The sequence below is a fragment of the Castor canadensis genome, chromosome 13 (assembly GCF_047511655.1).
Source record: "Castor canadensis chromosome 13, mCasCan1.hap1v2, whole genome shotgun sequence".
Classification (NCBI taxonomy): domain Eukaryota; kingdom Metazoa; phylum Chordata; class Mammalia; order Rodentia; family Castoridae; genus Castor; species Castor canadensis.
Window position 1 is genome coordinate 67,381,213 of NC_133398.1, and position 25,729 is coordinate 67,406,941.

At 39.1% G+C, this 25,729-nt stretch overlaps 1 protein-coding gene across 7 annotated transcripts in view; it reads left to right on the forward strand.

Moving 5' to 3' along the window:
* The window catches only part of Glis3 (GLIS family zinc finger 3), a 443,820-nt gene that overhangs the window by 395,871 nt on the left and 22,220 nt on the right, over window positions 1-25,729 (forward strand). For all 7 annotated transcript variants that reach the window (XM_074051951.1, XM_074051954.1, XM_074051952.1 and 4 more), the window contains 2 exons: window positions 2,359-2,527; window positions 18,126-18,301. In XM_074051951.1, the coding sequence (XP_073908052.1) occupies window positions 2,359-2,527; window positions 18,126-18,301 (345 nt within the window). The remainder of the gene's footprint in view (window positions 1-2,358; window positions 2,528-18,125; window positions 18,302-25,729) is intronic.

The following is a 25,729-nucleotide window of genomic DNA, read 5'->3' on the forward strand; positions in this document are numbered from 1 at the left end:
ACATTCTGGGCAAAAACAGTAGTATAAATTACATGATACATTTCAGGTGTGATCAGTTGTCTGGGTTGGCTAGAGTTTAGGTTATTGTGAAGCCACAAATAAGATAGTGTGTGAAATTGATTTGAACACAATTCAGTGCTCTACACTGGTGAATCTGTATTTTGGTAGAATTGATGTATATAAATCTTTTCCCCTCACTGAGATGCAACTTTCTCACAGACAGGGTCCCACGTGTGGTAGAGTGACAAACATGCAGTAAGCAGTTAATACTGAACTAAGAAAATCAGTGGTGGGATGGATGGATGGATGACGGATGGGCAGATGGATGATGTATGTATAAATACTGGAAAGTTGGTTCTGACTATTAGGTAGGATGAGTGACAAGCTATAAACAATACCAAATTTCCCAGCTTATTTCATTGTAGCTAATGCCAAATGTAGCTAAAGTATCTACTGTAGACCCCTGGGAAGCTGCATGTTTTCTGTTAAACCATAGAGTTGAACACAGACTGTGCACACCAAGTTTCCCTATTGCCCACTGGGCTATAAACAGCAAGGGCAATTCTTCCCTTGTAATAAACACAAACACATACATACAAAAATACCTCCAGGGGAGAATAAATGATGGGTACATTCAGCAACTACAACAAAATAACATTTCTACAGTAAAGCAAAAAAAAAATTAGCTGTGTTTTCACAGTGTCTCTGTGACCTCTTATTATTCCATTAGTTTTTTGAAATAGTATATAAAACACCAAGCTCCATGCTGACAAACACCAATATTGAAACTATTGCCACAGTCAATCCAAACAGCTTTCTCCCCTGGGTAAAATTATTATTTGGAATACAAGCAGAATTATGGTTCCCTGAGCTAGCAGAGCATAAATGAGGGTAGTGATTCATAAGGTGACTCTATCCAGTTTGCAAATGTGCAACTTTTATGGAGGCTGACGTGCACAACTGAAGCTAGGCATTGCCCTTTTGAGCTGGTAAGCACTTCCTGCCCTTACTACCACATTAGGCCTTTGAGGGCTGTGGAGGATGCAGGTTTCTAAGGACAGGAGTTAAACTGACAGAATGCTGATTTACCAGAAATAAACCCTTCAAATCAGATCACACCCCTGTCAGTAGCTTTTTGAGCGGGAAGATGGTAATTCTGCCTCTTCACATGTTCCTTTGAGTACTTGAACTCTTGTTCCATTGGATTAAGCTTTTGGGGGCTGGGTCATCTAGGGTCTTAATTCTATCCTGGAGAGATTGGAGGAAAGTGGTACTGGTCTAAAAATACAACTCCCTGAACTTTTAAACCCTCAAATCTTTTTGATGTTACTTTTCTTTCTTAATCCTGAACCTGATTTCTTTTATTTTAAAAAATCCATTTATTCTTTGATATCAGTAGAGTAAGTTCAAAAGGAGCAGAGAGGGGTGGAAAGCCGAGTATAGCTTTGTACAAAGAAGGAAGTTAAAGTGAGTCCACATAATGATGCAGTGTGATTGCAGACTAATGAGATGTCTGCTGAGAAGGTCCCAGACACTGAGATCCTCTCTGAGAGACTCTGAAAGTGACAAGCCCCAGGTTCTTCTGTGACATCGTACCAATTAACTGATCTAAATGGGCACATATGTAAGTGTGAGGTCACATACAGTTCTCAAAGGCGAGGCTGCCCCTGTGAACGGGTTCTAACTCACCATCTGTGTTGTAATAGGCAATGGTGGGGGAAGATCCCAGAGTTGCATTTGAGCCACCCCCCTTTCTATTTTGTGGTTTTGGACAAAGACTTCTTTTTTGATGAAGACAAGCATATTCATCACACCATCAGGGAAATGCCTGAGCCAGTTAGACTCTGAGCAAAAATGGGTTGGACCCTGCACTGGAGCTAGGATCGGGGAGCTCCATCTCATTATACTAATGTGGTAGTAGCAGACAGAGCTCAGGTGTGACCCTCAGTGGCTCCCTGCAGCAGTGAGAAGAGGCAAAAGACCTGCTGTATATGCCCTACCCAATGAATTGACCAGAAATTCTGGTGCTTGACTCTAGTCCTCCATGACTAAAAAGTGCAAACACAGAAATCTTTGCACAGATGCAGACGGCATGAGATTGACTAATTATACAGTGTCCAGACAGGGAGCTGGTAGGGCACGCAGCACTGTGAATGTCAGCCTATAGTGAGCTGAGACAGTGGTGAAGGCACTTGAGCAAAGAGCCTAAAAGCTGCAAGAAGGGGAGAACTTTTCCCTGAAAGCCACCCAGAGGAAAACAAATAGGCTCCTGAAATATGCTTGCTGTCAGCCTTAGGTATTGAAAAAAGTGAGCTTCCTTTTGGGCACAGTCTCATGCTTTTTCTCCCTTGATTTCAGCTCCCATTTTCTCCAGCAATCATTCAAGCCGAAGTGGAACAGCTGCTGGGGCCGTGCCACCCCCACATCCTGTCAGTCACCCTTCTCCAGGACATAATGTACAGGGGAGCCCCCACAACCCCTCCTCCCAGTTACCTCCACTCACAGCTGTGGACGCGGGCGCTGAGAGGTAAGGCCATCTGTCTCTCTCTTGTAATAGGTGTTGCCGCCAAACCTCCCTCCATGGAGAAGAGCTCTGACAGTTGCTGAATTTTATTAATAATCTGTTGGTGGGTTGAGTTGCCCAGAGGTGACATTTTAAAAGTAACATACACAAAGCACATGGACCAAATATCTTATTATCTGTTATATTTTTCCATGGGAAAACAAATGAAATTGTATTGACAGTAGCCAACTGAAGTGTCAGGTCTGGAAAAATGCATCAGAATATTCCTGTCTTTCCCACATTCCCCAAGTTTGTTTCAAGGACTCAATTCTAAGGTAATGTTTGCACAGGTCTAGAGGCTTTCCAGGTGTAAAGTAGTACCCAAGTCACAGAGGTCATAGTGTGAACTTGTCTGTTAGTCAGCTTCCAGTTACTGTGACAGAACATCTGAGGTGATTGACCTACAAGGAGAAAGGTTTATTTTGGCTCATGGTTTCAGTCCATATCACTGGGCCTTGTTGCTTTGGATCTGTAGTAGCACACTATGTCAGAGAAGGAACATATGTCAGAAGAGGCCTGTAGACCTCATGGCAGTAAGGAAACAGAGAGAGACAGAAGTGGCTGGGGTCCCAATATCTCCTTCAAGGTCACACCCCCAGTGTCTTAATTCTTTCCACTAGGTCCCACATCCTAAAGGTTTCACAACCTCCCCATAGCACCATAGGCTGGACACCAAGCCTTTAACAGATGGGTCTTTAGGATACATGGTCCAAACTATAGCACCTTTAGAGCAGAGCACTAAAAAGCACAAAATATAGGTGACCAGAAAAGGACTATTCTCTGAGAACTTCATATTGTTCTCACCCTCATAAAGGTTTTTTTTTTTGGGGGGTGGAATTTTAAACATTCATATCTTCATGATATTTTTACTTCTGAATTCTCCACTGACTCCGGAGGGTTGTTTTGGGGGGAGGGGGTTCTCACACTTCTGCTCTCCAGTGTCATGTGTACTTATATGGACCACGAACCAAAACAGGAGTCTGCCCAGTGAGTGAAAGAGTGATCTAGGCATTGAGAGAAGACTAAGACCTCTCCAGATGGATAAATCAGGAATAGCATCCCAGATAGTAAAGAAGATCATAGGCAAGGTATGGAGTTGGGGGAGGACCCATAACTCAGGGCAGCACATGGCTAAGGGGATCACATATTAGTGGCTTGGCTTACTTATGTGGAATCACATATTTTATACTAGAGAATTTCCCCCTTTTCCTACTGGAAGCAAAGAACCCTCCTGGGCTCTTTGTTAGGACACCATAAGACACATTAGAAAAGACAAAAAAAACCAGGGAACAAGATGGTGGAATAATTGAGGTTGGAATGAGAGATAAGGAAAACATGGATGAGGCTGTTGTAGGGGTAAGCAGTAAGGAGAGTTTATTCAACAACTTTATTTAGGAGGCATAATTGCTAAATATTAGCATAAACATGGAGTATATATGTGGAGTGAACAAATGGGGCCAAAATTCATTCCTGAGCTTTACCTTTAGACATCAAGATGAAAATTTGTGCCACCAACAAATTTGAAAATACAAGAATACAGTGGTATGAAAGAAAAGACACTGTTGGGCGGATGGGGAAGAAGGAGAAGAAGGAATGAGAAGTTTTAGGTGATTATAAATGATCTATATGGATACGTCTGATGGGCAATTAGAAATATGAATCAGAAATATGAATATGTTCAGTCATGTGTACATGGTGAAGTGTAGACAACTCATTAGCCTCCTCTCACAGGATCCATCAGCAAAGCAGTGCGAGTGGAAACCATTAAGTTCACAGGCACTGGAGACAAGAACGCTATCCTTCCAGTTACTCAGCTTTGTCCTGGAAGTTGACATGAATTTATTGCTAATTTCCAATGAGGTTTAAAATTATATTAGCCATGGGCTTTTCATCATCTCATTCTACCTAGCTGAGAATCACACCCTCAGGTAGAGAAGCTCAGAAAGGATGAAAGCCTCCTCTTCTTCACTGCATCTCCTTATCAGTAGTCATAACAACCTTAACAAGAGTACAAGAAGAAAGAAATTGTGTCTGCCTCTTGTATCCATACTTTGAAAGAATTCATGTAGAAAGAGATTTTAATCATTATTGAAGCAAAAATAACAACCATGAGAAATAAATGTACCTGATGTTAGCTCTGACAGTTGCTAATTATTTAGCTATGGGCAAATGGGCAAGTTCCTTAGAGCTGCTCCTACTGCTTGGGTTATACTTATTTTTTAATGTTCTATTTGTTTCATACTTTTAAAAAATATTTCAACTACTCCTTAAATGTTTCAAGAACACTAGAAAGAATACCCATATACACTGTATTTGTATTCACCCATTGTTAAATTGTTAATATTTTGTTGTTCTCTCTCTCTCTCTATGTATATATATAATATATATAATTATATATTATATATATATATAATTGTTGCTCTATGACAAGGGAAGTCCTTTGTTTGCTTGCTTGCCTATTAATTCTAAACCATTTGAGAGATAGTTAAAAATGTCATTTAACATTGACATAATACTGTTATCTAATAATCAATCAATATTTAAATTTCCCCAATTTTGTGAATAATGTCGTTAGTAGCTGGAGGTTTTTTTTTTTTTTTTTTCCTTTCTTCCCTTTTTTTATGGTTCAGGGCTCTAATACAGATCCCACAGTGCATTTAATTCTCACTTTTTAGTCTCCTTCATTCTAATGAAGTCTCCTAGCTTTTTATTATCACTATTATTGCCTTTCAGGATATCGATGGTTTTTTAAGAACTCTGACATTTGTTTTGCACAATGTCTCATGGTTTGATTTGTCTGATTGTTTTTCCCCTAAACACATTCATTGTAAACACTTTTGACAGGATTACCACATAGGTACTGTAGTGTTCTTTAGCTTTTTTGACCAAAGCAGGTGAAGGGCCTAGCATGTTATATGGGGTGAAGCAAGCATGCAGTAGCGCAAATATAATGCTCATGTAAACAGGCTACCTTGGCATAGGTGAGAGATTCTGGGTTAGAAACAAGAGGATGTTGTTAAATGCGCACAGCGATTGATAACATAAACAATCATGGAAGGGGAACAGGAGAGGAAGAGGAAGGTGACAGCACTTTATGTAGAGGGGTGAGTGAAGTGGTCATTTGCACTTTTGTGTTTTGCTCTGCACTATGTTCTTCCCACAGGATGTGTGCCCTCGATCCTGTGCCAGCCCAACTAGACTAAGCAAGTGTGAGCATAGTGGGTTATCTCTTCCAATCAGGTTTGGAGAAAAGGATGACATGAAATAGCCCTGTATTATTCACTGTTTGCATTAGTGGCCAGGATAAAAACACTACGAGGAAATGTGCTTACCTTCCGTTTTTGGTTTATGTATCGTTGCCTCTGTTTGCCTGGGAAATCCCCCAGTAAAAACTCCAGCAGTTTTCTTAACGGAAATAGGTTTATCACACTTGGCAATTTTTAATGGGACACTGGCATCTTTTTCTGCTTTGCAGGCATTGATTCATCATTTACTTAGCTTTAGCTTGTTAATAAAATGGGCTGAGTCACTGTCAGAAGTCAGGAAAGGTCCACCACATCTTATCCATTTGGCATCAGGTTCTTTGATCTTGATCATAATAAGATGAAATAAATGCAATTTCTCTCGGTTTGACAAGGCTCCATTTTTGTTTTGAAATATTGTCCGAGTGACACATCGTTCCAGTGATTTTAGCAGTACCACACCATGTCACCTAATGTTGATTTAAACTTAATTATGGAAAGTAGTGTTCTACTATGTCATGTCAAGTGAGCCAGTGGTACTTTGTGTTTATGACAGTGGCTTCCCATGAGAGGAACTTGGTGCCTCTGGAAATGTTAATTCATTGTGTTTCATAGTATGTCTTTTCAACCAGCAAAAACACAACCATTAATGGGATTCCCTTTTTGAAATGGAGAAATCTTTGCAAACCCAGATTGATCAGCTGGGTTCGTGCTGATCATCTCATATAAAAGAGTATCAGCTGCCTCCCTTTCGTGTGAAGGCCACAAACACAGTGTGCTCATCAGTGCCAGTGACAGAGCATAAAGGAGATTTGTGGACTGATCACAGTGGAGGGATCACAACAGCTTTCCTCCGAGCCCCACTACTGAACCACAAAAGACTAAAAAGGAAAAAAGGATATAGTCTCCTTGCACACTATACAATCTAGTAAATGAATCAATAGCAAAAATGTGAGGAGTATTTGTTTTGGAAAAAGTAGTCAAAGCACTTTTTCCAAATAAAGAATCTGTTTCCTGAGTCACTATCATGATGTATTGGGAATCCTTACTGTTTTTCAGTCAAACTGTATTACTTTAGATATGTAGTAATTTGTAGAATTCTAAGCACTCTGTTATATGTGTGGTTTTTCTATGCCTATCAGTAACCAAGGCTAACTTTCACAAGTACCATTTTCTGTTTCATTGGAAATGTAGTGCTTCTTGCTGAGATGCAAATGATCAAATACTGCTGCCATTTTTGATTTAATGACTTTGCAGTTCTGTCAGGCTGTTTAGTTCTAGTCAAGCCAGCCCGCTCACTACTTATGACTTACTTTGATTTTTAATCCTTTTTAATTCAGGCTTTACCTCTATCTAAAGCCTTCCTTTCTTTTCGTATCCTTGACCATGCGATACCCAGACTTTGAAGCTCAGCTTAGTTCTCAACTCAGGAAGCCTGCCCTGCCTCTCACAGCTCAGCAGCACATCCCTTTGTTGGATCCCATACCTTTTATGATGTGTTTCATGGATTTACCAGGTACCAGATGTTACTTTGCTAACTAGGTTCTTTGCTTTTAGAGGGCAGGAACCTTTAGTTTCCTTGTAACCTCCAGAGTGCCTTGTTCTGAGTTAAGGAATAATAGGTGCTAAGGAAGGTTTAACAAGGGGAAAAGGCCATGAGGGGATTGTCAACCTCCCCTGTACAAGTGGGAGATTCCCCAAAAGGAATGATGTCCTTGATTTATTGGTCAGAAGGGCAAGAATCTTAATTCTCAAAGTTCCTACCATCTCCCTGCATATTTTGATATAATATCTAATTGCTGTGTCGCATGTGCGTGTGCACACACACCCCTCATCTGAGAATTTCTGAATGTAATAAAAGTTGTTCCTAATACCAGTTGAGCAGCACGGAGGCAGAAAACCCCCAAATTCCAACATTTAAAATGAAGATTAGAGACATGAGTCTTTAAAAAGGTTAGTGACCTTTTCCTATTTTGTTTTTAAATCTGTGGAAAGTTCTGGGTCCTTCTTGATGTCTTATTCCAGGGCAGTATGGCTCACTAATTTTAAATTTTTTAAATATTAAAGATTTGTGACCACAGCATGCTTCATCATGTGACGGCAAATATAGGTTGGGTCATGGTCTTCAGAATAAACTTTCTTCTCATAGAAATGGTCACTATACTAATGACTTCTTTAATGCATCCCCTTGCCTTACGCCTAACCGTTGGATGTACACCTCCAGCTTCGTTGTTGTGAGTGGCTCCAATGGAATGAATGAATGAATTGATGAATGAATGGATAAAACAAAAAGCATTGCTAAACTGGCTTCCCTTGTGTCTTCTGTGATCTACCTATCTCTACTTGAAATGTCCATTTGGTCTGTAAGACTTTTGTGAACAAAATTTAGAGTTTAGTATAGTTCTTGATAGTGGAAGAAATAGTTAATTCTACATAGCTTACCATTAAAGCTATGTAGGTTTAGGGTTTTGATTTTTTTTAACCACTAAAACTCTAAAAAGCCTAGGTGTGGACTTTGGTCTTTCCCGAAACCTTTCACATCCAAGTAACCCATAGGTCTGCTCACATCCCTCCCACAGTGTACCTGGAATAAAATCCAAACTCTTTTTTTGTGGTGTCTGTGAACCTTTTTGAGCTGTCCTCAGACAAATTTACCCACCATTGCTGTCCTTGTTTAGTCTTCTGCAGCCATACCTGCTTCCTTACTGTTTCTAGAAAACACCAGCTCAGGGCCTTTGCACTTGCTCTTCCTGAAACCTGAAAGGCATTTTCATGAGAACTTCTAGTGACTGTGCCTTTATTTCTGGTGTTTGCTTCAATATTGCCTTCTCAGAGAGACTTTTCTGACCAGTCTGTGTAAAACTTTTCGTCTCCAGCTTCACGCTATTCCTTAACTCTGCTCTATTTTTCTTCATTAGCTTATCAACCCCTGAAATCACACCCATCCTTTTTTTCACTGATTTGCTTTCATTTCACTACACCAGAAACTCCCTGAGAATAGAAACAATGTGCAGGTGACAACCACCTGTTTCCAACCCTTACCCCTTAGGGCTGTAATGGGGTCTAAGCAATTTTATGGAATGAATGGATGTGGATGGAAGAGAGGAATGCTGCTATGATTCCCTTACTACTTCTGGAACAGTTAAGCTTGGGCACATGATTGCTGTTCTTCCAGCGTCACATTCTCCTTCTTGTCACTTCAGGGAAAGGCAGGAGGCATTGATATAGGCCTCTGTATGTGCCCTACCAAGCAAAAAGCTTGATTCATGATTCTAATAGTTTTTCACATCAAACTATTTTCCATGATTTTTTTTTTATTTTGAAAGACATTGTTACTTAATTTTAGCTTAATTTCAATCACACATCAGAACTCAACTATTAGGATGTCTGTAAAAGGAACATTTTTTTTTTAATTGCCAAGACACTTGGCCTCAGAAAGCCAAATCAGTCATCTTTATTTGGTTCCCACATTTCAAACAAATCCGCCTCACATGGCCAAGCTGATGATTTTTTTAGTCCCCTTGGATTTTCTGTCAGGAAAGTGAGTCATGATAGTATGAAGGATGGTTTGAGGTAAAATCAAATGCCTTTTCTTACAACCTCTTCTTTAGTGCATTAGTGTGAACCAACAGTAGTACAGTCCTGTTGCTAAGTCATAGTGTTTTTTAAATGTGTCAGTGTGTTCTTTTCTCCAGCGAGTCATGTAGAGGCAGAATTCTCAAGTTGAAACCCCAACAGCCATTCCAGCCTGAGTCAAGATATCACCTAATCCAAAGTGCCACTTTTCTAATGTAGAACAGGCTGCTACTCTAAGGAGAGCCTTGACTTCATGTTTTTAACAGTGTGATCTACAAATCACCATGGCCTTTCCCACTCCTAAGCAGGGACATTGGGAAGACATAGCTACTAAGAGACTCTCTTTTCACAAATGAAGAACTGTCTTCTCTGTGTTAGTAGTAAGAAAACTATTAAAGTGAGCAGTAACCAAAGTTCTTTGGATGAGTCTTTCTGCTTCTTTTTCTGAAAAATAGTCCTTAATTACTTTTCTCTTTAGTTGCAAGGAGAAAGAAATTCTGCATTTCAGTCACCCTTTGTCTCAGAGTAAGTGATTAAGAATATTCTCTTGAATAGATATTCTCCCCCTCAGAAACAGAAACAAATGTAATGTTCAAGGAGACTTGCCACCAAGTAAGCAAATAGGTCATCTACCTGGGCACACGAACTGGCACCAAGTTGGGAGCCAAGTCTATGGAACCAGTGGTGCATTCAACAGAGTAGATCTTCAGTGGCAATGATTGATGTTTGTTAAATACTTATCTTTATATACTACTGGACAAGGTACTGGAGATATAAGATAAGAGCAAATATCCAAGGATTTTGCTCTGTCCATATGTAAGATCTGTGAGCCTTTCACTGATTGTAGATTTTGAAAATGCTATATGAGCTGTTTCCTCCTATTATTTCACTAGTCAAATGTTGAGTCTTTAACAGAAGGTACAGAATATTCCTTTATGGTTACTACAGTAGTAACTGACATCATGAAGATGAGAAAACTAGCACATTTAAGTAGAACATGTCATTACTGACCAAACCACTACCCAGCTAGTTTCTTTTAAAATTTATGGATTATATTCACTTATTTACATCTTATTTACATCTACCCATACTTGGAAGGAATACTGCAGTAGAATATTGTCCTCAAAGTTCTTCTGGTATCTTCAAGAGACTTGTGTTTATATTCTGAAACCAAGAGAAAGGTGTGGAATAGTCCATTTTTGATATACATGTGCCTCACTTTCTCATGTTTAACCAAAAATAGCACTTCTTTTTCTCATTTCTCATCTGGCATTCTCATATGAATGTTTTTCTTTCATCTAATGGCATCCTATTGCAAAACAGAATGGACACTATGTCTGACACCAGGCTGAACAAGAGAAAGATTCTTCACTTTGTTGTAAGACTGTGCATTAGCCCACTTGCAGCAGCCCAAAGGGGTGATACCATTACAGAAACTTTCTTTTTCAATAGCAGAATTTTTGTATCAAATGTCCAAGACCAGTCTGAATAAACTTTCTTCTATTTGGTGCTTTTTTGAAAGGATAATTTGGTAGAATCAAAGTTTTCTTTTCTCTTTCCCCATCACACCAGATTCTAAAACAAACAACCAGGTCATGGCCAATTCAGCAGCCAAAATATTCCAGAATGCTCCAGATCTTGTTCCTACAGAATTCATCCCTCTGACATACACTAGATGTTTCCCTCTCCTCACTTTTCATTTCCACAGGGGGAAATAGCAGTACCCTAGGTGCTATTTCAACATTTACCAGAACACACACACACACACACACACTTCTCTGCCTTGGGATTGACTTTGCTTTTTTGACTGACAACTTGCTCCCTATATCTGGAGTATTTTCCTCCAGAATATTCTGTCCTTTCTATTCCCAAAAGCACTCACTTATTATAAAACATATTTGAGTATCCTTTAAACATTCTTGGTGATTGTTTCATCCATACCCACCTTTATAGTCCTCATTTTATCATGTTCCATGGAGGCTCAGGTGATCAATTTTGAGTGTTGGGCTTATCCAACCTGATGAATTGCAATTACTATTGACCCAGCCTCTCATAAGGAGATAGAGGCAGAGGCCCTAAACCTTTCTAGAGGAGGATTCAGCTTTTTGACCATTTAAAGACCAAATTCTCAGATGTATGTACTGCTCTTGGCCAGCTTTGGTCCTGCTCAGATGGACAGTTTTGCAATTATCCACACTTCCCATCGGCCATTTCTTCATTACTGAAAGCTGGTCTTGATTGTCTCAGAAACTGAATTCAATTTGCAGTTCCCCCAGTAACATGCTGTGATTCATTTGGGGACAAATCTGGATTGAACTGTGTCCAAGTGTCTCTTTTGTGAAACAGAAGGGAAGTATAAGTAGATACTATAGTCACCCGGATGAGTCAGCCAGGAATTCACAAAGTGATTCATAAATCGTTATAAAGACCACTAAAGTCTACTAAAATGGAGTGCTGTCTGGTTATACAAAGTGAGGTATTATCATTGGGTTTTTTTTTTTTAGATGTTAAATCAAATGTGAAATGCTTTAAACTGTGCTTTTCTTTATAGGTTTTGAAAAGGATTCTTTCCCTACCCTCATCCTCCTCCCCCAGCAATTGGCCAACTGCTAAAGTCATTTTTTCATTGATTAGTTTTCACAGATGAATTTTAAAATCCCCCACAGAGGATACCTCGCAATCCTTGGGGAAATAAAAAAAAAAATCCCTCCCAAATCCATGGTAGACCAGATTGTATCCATTATTTCTAGTCCCAGGCAGCAGATCAATAATATTTTTTGTGTGAATACAATGAAATGAGCTGTTCTAATGCATTCCTCTTCTTTGGGAGGTCTATAACCCCAGTGGAAGAGAGGGGAAAAAACTATCCAAAACACATACCAACCAACATTTAATATAATTGATCATGTAAACACGTAAGTTCCTTCTTTTCAAAGTATTAACCCCCAAAGAAGTACTAAGATACAGTCCTGCACTGCTTGATAGAACTGCTTTGTACTCAGCATAAATGAAGAAAAGTAGGCAATATTTAGGACATGTGCTTGACTTATAATACAACCTCTTAGTAAATTTTGTTTAAAGAAATAAATTTATAAGTTGACTTAGAAATATTTTGGACTTACAGACAGAGGAAAGAGCCCAACCTGAAAGGAGTTAGCCAATTAGGAAGACTGATGATGGTATATGCCCAACTTTTATGCATGAACCCAAGTTTAGAACTGAATGAATTCAACAAAGTGAGCAGGTAACACTTGCATTGTCAGATATCTTAAAGACAGTAGATTGCTGACCCACCTTTCTGCCAGCTCAGGATTAGGGTTAAAATCTCCCTTGCCTTCAAGGTGTTCTCTTTCATTCCTCCCTTACCCCATCTCCCTGGCTTGTTTTACATGCTCTGTCTTTCTTACCTTTCTCAAAGTGGGATCTAGCATACTAGCTTTGCCACTTTAGATAAGTCATATCACCTGTTCGGGCATTTTTTGTCCATCCAAAAAAAGGTTAGACTTCAGTGATCCTCCAGTAAGAACATTCCATGATAACATCAATTTGTGAAGTCAGTATGCCCCATTGGAAAAATCCAGTATCAAGAAATTAGACCCATCCCAACTCCAAGGGTCCCTGCTCCTAGAACTGGAAGATTAGCATGATGAGTAAATGTGTCACTTTCTTTGAGCCTTGATTTCCATTTCTGAATAGTCAAGAGAAAAAAAGTCATGAGACTTTTTTATTTGAAGAACTATGTAGTTGCTCTAATATAGTGCTAGAACTCCAGTCTTATCTTATCTCAAACACTGGGGCACATGTTATTATCAGGGATGCCTTAAATGCACACTCTATTTTAGATCAGTCATTCCATAAACATGTATTGATCACTTGAAAGTTGTCAGACAGTCCTTGACTGGACTAATTTGGTATCCTTGACTTACCAAAGTAAAATTCTTCATAATATACCCCACTTCTTACCTATCATTGTTTATTTTTTCTCCATAGCCTAATGCATAGTTTGCTTACTGAAATATATTTGTTGCCTTCCTCCTTTCACTAAAATAAGTTCCACAAAGACAGGGATATGTAACCCTTGTTGCTGTATCCCTAGTGTTCTGAACAGTGTCACACACTTGGCCAGTGCTCAATAAATATCTCTTGAATGAAATATAAATATAAATAAAGAGAGAATAAATATCTCTTGAATGAAACAAGTAAATATTGTGTCATACTTTAAATCCTCAGTGAGAGTTGGAATATCTTTATTATATACTTGAAATTGAAGCTTGGAGAAGTTAGCTATTTACTCAAGATTACCCAGCTAGTAGGATCCCAGCCCAGATGGGTCTGACTTCTGACCTGTCTTTTCATATCCATCTGTCTCTCTTGCCATTGTCATTCTCATTGTTTCTGCATGTGAGCCCTAACCACTTACTCTTCTCTGTTGGTACCTACTGGTTTACAAAACAATCTAGGATTGAGTACTACATTTCCAGGAAAGGTGACCACTTCAGTTCTAGCCGACCTCACCACAAAGTTGAGGAACTTGATGATGGTAAAGATAGGGTAGGGAAAGTAGAGGAAAGCATAGATGGAAAGGGGCATTGTCAAGTAATTTTTCCAAGTAATCAGCTACTTTCTGGGGTATATATAGATAAATATTTGCCTAAATCTTTTAAAACCCCCCTCCACAAGAGAATCTTTTATGAGCCTTTAAAACCTACCCTCCTACTCCCCTTTTACTTCTTGGCAGCCCATTGCTCATCATACAAACTCCCCCACCAAGTGAGTGGAAATGGTTGACTCAGTTCTTTGGTTTGCTTTTGTGTGATGTGTTTCCGGTAAGCAGTGATTTTTTTTCCCCTAGTCTATTATGTGCCTATTTACATAATAATCATATATTTCAAGGATGTGTAAAAGTCTTAAGAAGAGACTAGAACACTGTGTGAAATGAAATCCCTGAAATGTCCACTGCAGATCCACAGCTGGGGGATAGGGCTGAGCCTAGGAATGTCAGAATGTCTTTCTTCTAGCTCGTGGACATGCTGTAACTCAGCAGAGTGATATCACATTAGCCCGACATAACTGGGGAAGAAGATACTCCATAAGAGAGAAATTATAAGTAGCTACTACCATCTATGCTTGGCATTAAAATTTTAAATTTTATTTTAGCATCAAAAAATGAATTCACCTTCTTTTGATTAAAAAAAAAACCCACTCACTCTTTTGAGCTGAATACTCAGAGCATATTCATTTTACTATGCAGGGTTGGAAAGTAACTATAGACACTTAAAAAATGAGATTCTGAGACCCCAACCTACCTCAGTTACAGTAAGAAAGGTTGCTGTTGCTTAGTGAGCATCTGCGTGTTGTCTGTTTGTTTGGGTATGCTTTTGCACTAAATGCCCTCAAACTATTCAGTTTCCTGAGTTCTTTTCCTTCCTGAGTTCTTTCAGCTTTTTCAACCACTTTTCTGGCTTCTCTCTTGCTAGGAGTTGTCAGTGATTGTTTTTGCATGTTCCCAGAGGCCTTGCCTCCAATAGTAGAAATCTGTTTCACCTTTAGCACTCTTCTCTGTCCCCCACCTCTTATTTTAGCTTATTATTATAAGCTGGTTCACACATAATCAAGTATATAAAAATCAAACTTAAATTAATAGAGAGGTTATAAGAGATCAGCAAAACACTACATAGTGTTTTTAGGCAGCAACAAAATTGTCTCCGTTACACTTGTAAATCAATTTGTATTTGTACACTTAATTGTTACGCTAAACTTTTGAGTTATAAATTCTTATTTACTTCCTTATTTCTAGCAATTATATATGATAAATGTGATCACTTCTTGTCACAGTTCATTTCTCTATAGATATAAAATTTAAAATTTCTGTACCAATTCTTTCCTTTTCAAATCAAAGCCTACTTTATGTGTACATTTATATCATTTTGAATAATTTATATGTAAATTTTTATTAGTACTTTATGTAGGGCAACATATTATGTCTTGAAATTCTGTTACCTTTGTTCATATAATCTCATTTATTTGAATAACATAGAATAATACAGTCTGAATTCGCAAAAAGCAATATGTAGAGTTGGTAGAAGGCATAATACTGTATTTTCCTGTTTCTCTGAGCTAGTGTGCCTACTATATTTCTTTACTCAATGTTGTTAGAATATTGAATAGTATTTGGTAATTAAGAAATATGGCCAGGGTTTGGAACTTGTGTGAATGAATAGATAAGAATAATTTATAAGGAGCACATAACTATATAGAATTATATATATATGTAAAATCTATATCTAGAACTCACATTATAAATAACTCTTAAAATATTCAAATAAATTCTGTCCTTTTACTTTGTCAGTCCTCCCCTTTTTATAACTAATAACCATAATTAACCTTTGCTAACATCACTCTAAATCATAAAAGTGCAAGATTTTATACTACTGAGAATCTTTGCCTCTTTTATTTATTCACTTCTACTCCTTGTTAAGCAAACCCATGTTTAGGAATCTGTGCTGTTGGTGTAGGGTATTGTGAAACAAAACTGCCCTCTGCTACTAGTCAGACTATATCAGGGTCAGACTTCCCAAACACTGCCAACTTGCCCATCCACACATCTCTGCTCCTTCAGTCCTCAACAGAAAGAAGGTAGCAGAAGCACCAGAAAGAAAGACTCGAAGATCATCTAGAGCATGTTGTGTCTTTTATCCTCAAATGAGGAACGGGCTGGTGGAGTGGCTCAAGCAGCTACCTAGCAAGCATGGGGCCCTGAGTTCAAAAATCAGTGCCACCAAAAAAAAAAAAAAAAGAAGGCAGAAACTCTCAAATGAGGAGATAAAAATTAGATAGCCAATCAAAGAATCTTGCTCCTTTTCCTCCAAACAAAATTGAGATGTCAGCAATAACTGCTTAATAGTGAGTAAGGTTACCTTACAATTCAAATTCTCCCTCTGCCCAGGGATCCATAAGAGCAGGGGATTCCAAGATTGAGTTGTAGCATAGACTCCTTCCCTTAAAGTCTGTGATTCTTAAAAGTGTGGTTCCATGATTCCTCATTCCTCTCCCACAACTCAGAACAACTTGGGAGACACATTAAGGACATGCTCTCCCAGAAAATAGCCTCCATATGAGGAATCCTGGCATATGCATTTTACTAGATGTTGTCAGGGCACTAGATGTGCCAGGATTTGTCTGCTGTGTTTTCTCCCAAGATTCAGCACATCTTTTCAGGATAATTCCAATTACAATGATGTGCTTAGAAAAACATACATTTACCCAGCCCAGGACACTCAGTTACTATTCTCTTTCAGTGGAGTGAAACCATAAGGGATCGATTAACTGGCATCTTTACCCAGCTGGTTTGCTTATGCTTCCTCTGACTTCTTTGGAGACCAAGAGTCCAGCTCTCCCTTCTTGGTTCCTGCGTGGCCTTCTTACAGTCTCATCCTACCTCACAGGGGACACACATAAAGAACCTGATATTTTGTTCCATGCTTTCTTGCTACACAAATTTAGAAGCTCTACCTTGTTAAATATTCTGGTTCAGAATGTTTTGAATTACTTTATAAACTTGTCTGGTTCATCTTCCCTTTTTATCATCTATGGTCCTACACAAAAGCCCAGCCAAGTAGAGTTATTTGTTCCTGTGAAATAAGTGATGTAAACAGATGGTGACCTATATGTGTTAGTACAAAACAAAGCTTGTATTTCCACACAGTGTAAAAAAAAGCCAATTAAAAGTTTTCAGCTTTAATGGACTTTTTAGGGGGAGGGCAACTAAATAATTCATTACTAGTGTATTTTTACCCCCAATTATTTTGCTGCTTCATTTCACTGCATTGGCGGACTCTGCTCTTTTCTCCACCATATTTGTGCCTGTTCCCCTGATGAACTGGCAAATTGAGCATCATCTGAATTCTCTGTGGACATTACCCAGCTATACATTGTTCTCACAAGTACACCTTCACTTTAATATTAGAAAGAATAAACTGTCATTTTAAACCCCATTACTCAGATCCTGCTAATTCTCCCTTACAATTAGAAGATCATTGTGCAGTCATTCATTTGCTATGCCAGGTTACTTGGCAATCTTACCTTGTTTAAATGTCTGTACATCCAGAAACCAATAGTCTTGTGATTGTCACATGTCCTATATTGTGTTCTCTCTACACACTCAGCAATGTTCTTTGCCAAGCACAGAACCCATGCAGACATCTTGGGTTCTGGGTTTCAAGCCACATTTGACCTTTGAGGTTTGAGTTAATTTATTCTTGGCAAAAGAAAATGCATTGTTTAAAGAGAATAGGATTACAGAGGGTCATAAGAAGGACTTGTAACACTTCTTGGACCTCAGATATGTTTTATGAAACAAAATGTTTATAAGCTAAGTGTAAATGATTCAGAACATATGGATCAAATTTTCCCTAAAATGCAAACGGATTTAAAAATTAGCAGAAAAAGGGCCTGGCAAAAGATGTGCTTTGAATTTCTCCAAACCCAGAGTATTTGACAAACCCAAACTGTGACTTGGGTTTTTTTTGTTTTTTTTTTTTTTTGTGGGTGCCTGTTTTTGGACTTAATATCTCAATTAAGAACTCAGTGGTAAAAAGCAAGAGAGAGGGTCTTGAAAGGTTTTAAAGGGCTTGTTGTCACACTGTGTCAACCCCGAACAGTGACTTAGCACTGGCTTTGGAAAGTTTGTCTTTGCTCCTGCTGTTTTATGTCCCTCATGTTGCCTTTTATAATTGTTTTCTCAGATTTGCACCTCCTGCTCCATCTCCTCACCACATCAGCCCCCGGAGAGTTACAGCTCCTTCCTCACTACTGCAGAGAACACAGCCCCCCACCACCCAGCAGCCCTCTGGTTCTCACCTGAAGCCCTATCAGCAAGAAACAAGTTCTTCTTTTCAACCAAATGGTATCCACGTCCACGGTAAGCAGGGAACTGGCAGTTCCTAAAGTTTTGAAAACTTATGTTGTGCTGTTGCCTTTTATGAGACTGATGGCCACCTACTGTGCTGAGGCATCTGGATGTTGGCTTTTAATCAAGAGATTTTAGTAAGCAGTTGTGATTTTCAGATGTTCCGTTACACAGCAGACTTGGACTTTCTGAACTTTCCTCTAAAAATTCTCACTTAATAGGCATGAAATCTATAGTATTTTCCTGGCTTTGGCCCTAAAATGAAACCCCAAGCTGGTCAGCCCAAGGCGATGATCAATTCATAGACCCAGTACTCTGAGACCTGAAGGATAGACCCACTAACACCATCCCGCCCCTGAACCATAAGCAGCCCATGTGAACGGAAACCATAAAGTCTTGGTGTCCATGCATGCCTCTGCCTTCATTCTCATTAGCCAGTTCCTCTCATCATTCAAGGTCCAGATGAGTGACACCTCCTCCCTGAAGCCTTTACTGGTTCCCAGCTGATATGATCTCTCATACTCTGAACTCTTCTCTGATTGCATTTCACCTGTATTTTTTTGATAGAACTTTTGCTCACTCTGTCTTGTAATTTACTTATCATTGAGTAAAATGGATCTTCCCTATTAGTATACAAACTGTTCCTGACATCATAATTTCACGAATCATTGTCATATCTCTTAGGGAACTTAACAAATTACATGTAGTAAAGACACATAGAAACTTGTTAAGTACATGGAGAAAGAAAAAGAGGTAAGAAACAAGAGAAATCATTGTTTTCAAAATGTGCCAATCTTGTGTTCTGACTTAATTCTTTTCTTTGGAAATTCAAGCACAAATCCTAGTGAACCTTCATAGAAAGTTGAAATGCCTAATCATATAGACTCAAATGGATCAAAGCCTTTTAACTCCTAGGGCATTCAGATCGTCTGTATAAGCAAACAAGAAACCATCCATTTAGACCGAGTGTTTGAGATTCTTCTGAAAAATGACTCCTATCTACCTCTTACTGATTCTGGAATTTGCTCTATAAGGATTATTACTTGAAATTAACAGTTGGTGTCCCCAAACCAATCTCAATCCGTGTTCAAACTGAGTGAGAATAACTTTCCCAAATGGCAGAATCAAGCAGTATTGTGGAGCTAAACTTGGATAAGAGCCTCAAAGTAGAGGCCTGAGCAGCAAAAAAAAGATAGCAGTTAACTATAAGAAGGACAGAGATTGAAAAGACAGGACCACTGGCCCTGGCTCCAAGTTTTATCCATATCTCTGCTTTTCCACTATAGCCACACGAACCCCCCTTCCTTCCAACAGAACTCAGACTTCTACCATTGTTCAGACCTGTGGTAATTTTTACCTTTTTCTGTCTATAAATTTCTTCTCAAACTTTAGTTGTATACTTACTCAACCAAAAAAATTTTCTGCTATGCACAAAGCAAGTCATGTGTAAGAAAGATAAATGGAGCCCTCTTCCAGTCCAGTCAAGTAGTTTGTCTGATGTGGAAGAAACCCAGGACCTCTGGGCTATGAACCCTGCACTCCTCCAAATCAGAAGATGGATGGCATGAGTGTGGGCTCTGTAGAGTACAGAGTGGGTCACTGACTCCAAGATATTCTTTTTTACCTTCACATTTTAACACACTGCTGATGTCTGGGCTGATCTTACAGTCAGTGGCATCATATAATTGGCAGTGATTTTTCTTTCTGGTTCAATGTAGAATAATGGAGCATTTCAGTCAATGGTGTCATAGTTCCAGGGAAATGCAGCATAACCTGCTTTGATTACAACTGTGAAATAAATTTTTAATAATTTAATAATTAACCTATGTGTAGAAAAACATTTGAAAATAAAATCACTAAAATACTAATAGTTTTTGAATCACAGTGGTAGGATAATGAACGGGTGGTTTCTTTTGTTTTCCTACTCTCTAACAAAAAATTTAAAGGGGGTTTTGGAATGAGACCAATTTGAATGTAAGTATCAGTCAACTTTTAACTGCATAACCTTGGGCAATTATTAACCTCAATTCATATTTCCCAGTGGGGAGAGTTTCATTCACTTTCTTTCATTGGTTGTCATGAGAAGTTGATACAAAAAGCACCAGACACAAAGTAGGAGCTTATTTAATTCTCTTCCTTTCCCTTTCCTTTTCTTAATTAGACTCTGAGAACAGGAATTATGTTTGTAGCCCCAGTGCAAGCATAATACTTAGTGGAAAGTAGGCACTATTGACACTTTCCCATTCAACAAATTAATAATGAACCAAGAAGACAAAGGAAAATAGGATCTACCCTGTCATTTTGGCAAAATGCTCTTTTTTTTCTCATTTTCCTTTTTAAATTAAATAATGAATACATTGCCAACTTGAAGTTTTGGGCCTTATTTTTTTAACTTTCATCTTTTTTTGGCAGTTCTGGGGCTTGAACTCAAATCTCACACTTGTTAGGCTTTGCTAGGCAGGAGCTCTATCACTTGAGCCCCTCCACCAACTCTTTTTGTATTGGCTGTTCTCAAGGTAGGGTCTCTTGCATACTATTTGCCTCAGGCTGGCTTTGAATCACAATCCTCCTGATCTCTGCCTCCCAAGTAGCAAGGATTAACTTTTACTTTTTTAATTGTTAAAAATTCTCACTGCCAATAAGAAGTCGCTAACATCAGCCCTAAATTAGATTCAAGATACAGTTAAGGCAAATTGGGAGATTTGCTTTATTTCTCAAGGAAGATGAGTAAGTGGGTGCTATGATGAGCTTGCAAAGAGAATGCTCACACATTAGCTCTGGACAGTTGCTAGAAACTAAGGGGTAGGGATCTGACACAGCCATATTCCCTCTTTGAGCTGTTTTCTGAAAGTGGATTTCTAGAAATTTCCAAGTAAAAGCATTTTTCAACTAGCTATTAGGATAAAGACAAAATTCGTCTCCTTTTTCAAGGGGGTATTACCGTGCTGGGGGTGACTTCTCACCCCTTCTTAATGTCATTGTGTTTATTAGTTATGCCTTTCCCCATTTGTTGGATGTGCTTGTTGGTTGGAGTTCCCTTGGTGACAGGGAACTTCATTCCCTAATAAAATTTAACTTTTAAAGCACCAAGCAGTGTCAAGGTTTCTAACACGATGGCTGCAGTGAGTGTTTGCTCTCTCTTTCAAGAGTCCATGGCTTTAATGAGCATTGTCACCCCATCTCCTCTGTTCTCCCTGCAGTAGGTAGAGGTCAGGGAGAAATGTCATCACTGTATTTTTTAGAGATGGGAACTGAGACATGCAAGAATAAAAAATGTCTGGGCACCTCTACATTGCCAAAGTAACAGGCACCTTTAATATGAGGTCTACATTTCCAAGCCACATTCTTAATTGACGTGTCTCTAAGTCAGAGGCACACCAAAATAGATAAGGTATTCACATGTTTTCCATGCCTAAATGTGGATACCTGTATGTAGATGCTGTTGCATTACATGGTGCCATGAAAGGTTAGAACTCAGAGGAGATGAAAAAGAAAATAAAGCCTATTAAGTTTTGTTAACAATACCACTAACTGATATTGAACTTAGACACTGTATGCTCTGGGTACGTTTTTATTAAGGGGTGTTTAGTAAGAAAACATGTACACCTTCAAAGGATTGCCAGCATTGTTTTATCAAGTTTCCTCACCTTGGTTTTATTGATTCTGCATCCACTTCCTCCATTCATATTGCCTTCATTACTAAGAAGGATACGTTGTCCTTTCTTTTTAATGTTGAATGTTGATAGCATTTATGAGTCTCTGCTTGGTAGTATCTCTAAGGCAACTTCTTAGTATATTTTAGGCCTTTGTTTTAGATGTACAAATAAGGACATTCTTTCCAATCATATAAGCTTGTTCTTTGGTCTTTTCTTTCTTGTTATAATAGGCAAATCTCTTGCTCAATCAAGTTTCAAAATTTTGCCTAGATTCGTTACCTGAGAGTTGATATTTGTATATCCGTTATGGTGCTAGTGGATATTTTCTTTTGAAATGCCCTATTCACTCCAGGTTGTTCACATACCATGGGAATTTCTAGGACAGCATTTTCACAACCTTCCCACTTTTAGGCTCACCAAGGAGAGGCCAAGTTCAGTTCAGCAAGTGTTCATTGGTCACCCCATGTGCCAGGCAGGCATGAACACCATTTAATCAGTGCCCTGTGACACATGCAATAGTAGAAGGTGTAAAGGCACTGATTTATTCAGAAGAAGGTGTCAGAGAAGAATTCGTAGAGGTGACACCTGAAAAGGGGTTTGAAGATAAATAGTTCATTGGGCAGGCCAAGTGAGGAAAGACATTCCTGGCTGCAAGGAAGCAAAGGGCACAGGAAAGACCACAAATGATAGTGTATTGTGTGTACAGAGAAGAGCCATGGGGTGTGTGTCCTGCTGGAGTGCACAGGTTAAGCCATGCAGAAGAGGGAGAGAGCACTGGAAAGCCATAAGGCCAACTCAGAAAGGATTTTGTGCCATGCTCAGTGTAGTGCTACACCTGATAGTTTAGTAAAGTCAAATAGAGTGCTGCACAGCAAATGAAATGGGAGAGACAGAAGCATTAAGCTCTGTTAGGATTATATTGGGCTGCTTGTGTAAAACATCCAAACAAATCACCTAAATAGGTTCATTTCACTCAGATGCAACCAGTCAATCAGGGGATGATATCAAAATAATATGGAATTGTGTTTGTTCACCCCCCTCTTTCTTAAGCAAGGAGAGCTGGAATAGCAAGAGAAGAAGGGAATGAAAAGTCCTCAGCTTCACTGCTATACGGGCAGAAACCCTTTCACCTCTGTTTTTAATAAAATTAGAAATGAGCACAATCTTGGGGTTTCTGTTCAAGAGAGGCTCACTCTCCCCATGCATGGCCTTCAATTAGTGGCAGATCATTTTCCTTCCCTCTCTCCCTCCCATGTACTAAACTCTCTTTTCATCTGGTGACACAGTTCCTGTAAACCAACATTTCCCTTCAATTGTTTTGTGCATGTGTAATGACCACCCAAAAGGTTATAGCTACACTGAATGGCTGCCCCAAATCCCTCTTGAATATTTTGTTACTGCTGTAGTTGGAAGATTTCATAGATTTTGAGTGGTCTGTTTCAGTCCTGGCTTCCCAGGGACCCTGTTATTTTAAATAAACATTTATGCAGAGCCTAGGACTTTCCAGAATTTATTTATCATGTTGTAGCAGCAACTCTTGTATATAGGTTTACTCTTCTTGCATGACAAGATGTCTAACTAGAATATATGTTGGATAGAGGAGCAACCCCACTGAGTCGACAGTGTCCAGGCCTTCTCTCAGTCTGCTTTGTTGGCTTTCCTTCCTAGGAATGCTGGTATTCTACACATCTTGTCCCAGTTTTAGGTAGAAAGAGGATACAAAGTGAGGAACAAGTGTATGCTAAGCTTGATTACATGGCCACCTTCAGATGCAAGGGAAACTAGAAAGATGGATATTGCATTGCATCACCACACTTCACCAAACTGAGGTTCTGTTAATAACTCTTACTGGACAGAGCATACTTCTGCCATACAACCGCAGGAATGGGTTGGCCATCTGTAAACTGGGACCTGTACTACCTGTCTCACAAACAGATTCATTCATACTGCCTCTTGGAAATCAATGGCTCTTCCCAGGTTCCTGCTTCATTTACTGTCTCTGTCCTCCATTCCCTTAGGTTTCTCTCAGGTTTCCACTTCTTGCTCTTCTTTTCACCCCTCTGGAGTTTCCAATTGCCAGCACAAAGTTCCCATCATCCGTGGTCCACTTACTAGATTTCATTAGGAAAACCCCATGAGGCTACCCTTAGCCTGGGCTATTTGATATCACCGCAGCAGCAGTGGGAAGCAGGAGCCTTCTCTGTTGGTCACAGCTCCTGTGGTTTTTAAGCTGTCTTTTTCATGATTTAAAGCATGCCCTGCCTGTGGGCCCTGAAGAGGCAGGCCAGACAGCTCCCAGACAATGGTGGCATTTTCCTACCTCAGTATGGAGCTGTAAGCTTGTCAGCCCAGTTCAAATTGACTGCATGGGGAAACAAAGGGTTTCCAGCCACCAACAGGCCTGGAAGAACAAAATGCATTATAAATGGCTTGTCCTACCAAAGAACCAAAGCATCTTTCAAACTATAGAAATTGAAGAGCACAGATATTTAGATGGAAATGCGGTGGCAGGTATGAGTTTATCTAATTTCTTCCCCTGTCAGCCATTGTGTAATGTCACTTTCAGGAAGAGCTCTTTGGGATATTGCCATGACTGATCTCATTGCTGGGGATTTATAGTGTTAAGTCTTTAAAGGTTCTTTTTTAAAAACAAAATTTTAAAGCAATAAACATACTCTCCCCCCACCCCACACACACACAGGAAATTTAGTCACAACTGCGTATATGGGATTATGAAATAATAATGTAGCAAGCCTAGAAACTGTCTTGCTTGAGCATGAATGTGTCACAACTTACTGAAATCTCAGAAAGATACATATAATTGATTATAAATCAACAGTGTCATAGAGTTCACTCAGAAGGTTGTGACATATTCAAAAAAGATATAAGCCAATGAGTGCACTTGATGCTATTCGGGTATTATCATCAGCAGTCACAATCAGGAATAATTTTCAGTATTAGGCCTCATGTTATTAATGCCCATATAGTTCTAGGGATTCATGATTAGATTCAGAGAAATCCTTAATTACTCTTATATACTTAATTACTACAAAATTACTTCAAGAGCAGTTTTACATAAGTAGTACTTGATAAATTCTGACAGTGTACTAACTCTAAAAACCAAGTTAAATTTAGGTGTGTATGTTGGGTGCAGTCAGCATTTCAACATACTGGATTTTATGGGAGGGATGTGAGATGGTCATCTTAACCAGTAGAGCTGCCTGAGCAACTGATTATGGAAATAACTGAGCTGTGGGTAATCTACATATGTAACATGAAAGTCTGAAGGATCTGTACACAGAAGTGTGCGTGAGCACACACACACCCATGTGGATTAAACCTACCTGATTAATGTACCATGTTTCATTAATAAGGATATTAAGATGATTTAATTGACTAACCATACAGGTCAGATATGCTCTTGTGGTACTTTGTGCACAATAAGTGCTTAATAAATGTGTTTGAATAAATATGAATGAATAAAAAGAAGAGAAAAAGAAGAGAAGGATTTTTGATCATTAGTTCTAGCCCCTTGCAAAATTGTGCCCAACAGTCACATTTCCAGGGTCCCACTTTTCTTTGGGTACTTCCTGCCTATTTCTCTGCCCTCTGCCTTAGATTCACAGTTTTGACCAACTGCCTGTGACCTTACCCTAGAGGAAATTGGATGATCCAATGATATACTTGCACCTTAAGGTTCATTTACTGTAGGACCCCTTCTCTGTGGGTGTTTTCCATATTAAGAGGATACCCAAAACAAAGCTGGTAACTGAGTGTCCACCAG